At 74.2% G+C, this 2,070-nt stretch overlaps 2 protein-coding genes across 2 annotated transcripts in view; one reads left to right on the top strand and one right to left on the bottom strand.

Moving 5' to 3' along the window:
* Window positions 1-6: 6 nt before the first annotated feature.
* Window positions 7-1,012, top strand: RGS19 (regulator of G-protein signaling 19). The gene is made up of 2 exons (XM_004686913.2): window positions 7-224; window positions 314-1,012. Exons 1-2 carry the CDS (start codon window positions 45-47, stop codon window positions 503-505), a joined length of 372 nt encoding a protein of 123 aa, XP_004686970.1. The 5' UTR covers window positions 7-44; the 3' UTR covers window positions 506-1,012.
* Window positions 1,013-1,101: 89 nt separating this feature from the next.
* TCEA2 (transcription elongation factor A (SII), 2) overlaps window positions 1,102-2,070 on the bottom strand; it is a 3,050-nt gene continuing 2,081 nt past the window's right edge. Inside the window, exons 6-9 of the mRNA XM_012728175.1 lie at window positions 1,849-2,064; window positions 1,639-1,785; window positions 1,395-1,466; window positions 1,102-1,241 (exon numbers count right to left, since the gene is read on the bottom strand). Of these exons, the coding sequence (XP_012583629.1) occupies window positions 1,233-1,241; window positions 1,395-1,466; window positions 1,639-1,785; window positions 1,849-2,064 (444 nt within the window). The 3' untranslated portion in view covers window positions 1,102-1,232. The remainder of the gene's footprint in view (window positions 1,242-1,394; window positions 1,467-1,638; window positions 1,786-1,848; window positions 2,065-2,070) is intronic.

Here is a 2,070-nt window from a genome sequence, read left to right as displayed (position 1 = left end):
GCCCCGAGGAGGTGCGCAGCTGGGCGCGCTCCTTCGACGCGCTGATGCACAGCCCGGCCGGCCGCGGCGCCTTCCGCGAGTTCCTGCGCACGGAGTACAGCGAGGAGAACATGCTCTTCTGGCTGGCCTGCGAGGAGCTCAAGGCCGAGGCCAACCAGCACGTGGTGGACGAGAAGGCCCGGCTCATCTACGAGGACTACGTGTCCATCCTGTCCCCCAAGGAGGTGCGGCCGGGCGGGGTCGGGCGCGGGCGCCCGGGGGGCCCCTTGTGCGGGCGGGCAGCCGCTGGGGCCTGACCGCCGTGGGGCCGCAGGTCAGCCTGGACTCGCGCGTGCGGGAGGGCATCAACAGCAGGATGCGGGAGCCGTCGGCGCACACCTTCGACGACGCCCAGCTGCAGATCTACAGGCTCATGCACCGGGACTCCTACCCGCGCTTCCTGGGCTCCCCCGCCTACCGCGCCCTGCTGCTGCGGGCCGGCCCCGCGCCCGCCAGCGAGGCCTAGGCCGGCCGAGCTCCCTGGGCGCTGCCGGACTGCGGAGCGAGACCTGGGGGCCGGCACCCCCACAGCAGACCCAGCGGCTGGCGAGGAAGCCCCTCCCCTGCCCCCCCACCCCACGGCGGCCGGCTTTGGGGGGGACAGGGCCTGTCCGTCTGTCTCTGTGATTTGGGGACCTCCACCCTCATCCATCCCTCCGAGGCCAGGAGGGCGCTGGCCGGGGCGCTGAGCGTGGTCCTGGCTGTACGCGGACTTGTGCCCTGTGTCTTCAGAAACAAGTGCCGATGCTGCCGACCTGCACTCTTCCCCCAAACAGGCTGTCTCCCCGCGGCTGCTCTTTCTAAAGCAAACCCCCGCCGTTCCTGGGGGGGGGGGCGATCAAGGCACCCCTCCCCCGCCGGCTCGTCCACAGCGCGCCCCTCAGCTGTGTCCAGCCTGCTGGGCGGGTGGGGGCTGGGCAAGTGTGGGCCGAGGGGCCCGCGGGAGGCGGGCACTCGGGTGCCCAGGGGCGCGTGCAGCGCCCTGACCCTCCGGGAGGCCGCGCCCCGCCGCTGGCCAGAGGCTGCCTGCGCACGGCCCGGCCGGGAGACGGAGGGCAGCTCCGAGACAAAAGAAAACGTTTAATCACTGGGCTACAAGAGCGTCAGGGCGCACGGCCGGGCCGCGGGCGCAGGGCAGCCCTCCGGGGAGCTGCCGCTGGCGGGGGCGAAGTGGCCTCGCGCCGGCCGCGGGCTCAGCAGAACTACAAGAAACCCAGTCCCGGGGTCTGTAGGCAGCACGCAGGGCCCCGCGGCCGGGCCGGGATCCACCCCCCGCGCCCACAGCTCCGGGGGGCGACCGAGGTGGCCCCCCACGCGCCCCCCCCCCGGCTGAGGGCGGGCCGGCTCGCCCCTACCTTCCAGCGGTCCCCACACTCGGTGCAGACCACGAGGGTGGTCGCGGGCTCGTCGGAGCTGCGCGTCTGCACCTGCGGGTGCGGCTCAGTCACGCGCAGCCGGGCTGCCCGCGCCCCGAGGCCGGGGCTCAGACCCGGTGCACCCCCGACTTCCTCCTGCCGGCGCGCCCCCCCACGGACGGGGCGGCGGCCCCCCCGACGCCGTGTCCCAGGGCAGCAGCGCCCGTCCCCGGGCCGCGCCCACCTGCGTGCAGGTGCAGTCCTTCTGGCGGCACCTGCCGCAGGCCAGCAGGTCGCTGTGCGCGCCGCCTGCGCGCGCCATCTGGTGCTCGCGAATGGCCTCCCTGGTCAGGGCCTTGCGGATCTCCTTCAGCTCGTCGCTGGCCATCTCCTGAGCGAGGGCCACGGCTTAACCCTGACCCGCGGGGCGCCCCCCGCGCCCCCGGGGGCTCACCTCCGACGTCATCACGGCGATCTCCTGCGGCGTGATGACGCCACGCAGCACGTTGCGCCGCAGGGCGGGGTTCTTGGCGTCTCTCAGGTTGGCGATGCGGCTGCGCACGCGGTTCTTGTACTTCATGTCCGTGGCCCCCACGTCCCGGAAGATGCGTGTGGCACTTAAGGTCCCGCTGGCTGCAGGGTCCGCGCCGCCCCCTGCCCGCGGCCCGGGCTCCCC

Source organism: Condylura cristata, unplaced genomic scaffold, assembly GCF_000260355.1.
Source record: "Condylura cristata isolate star-nosed mole 26May11 unplaced genomic scaffold, ConCri1.0 scaffold00022, whole genome shotgun sequence".
NCBI lineage: Eukaryota > Metazoa > Chordata > Mammalia > Eulipotyphla > Talpidae > Condylura > Condylura cristata.
Note: the sequence above shows the minus strand (reverse complement) of the source record. Positions and strands in the feature narration are given on the sequence as shown.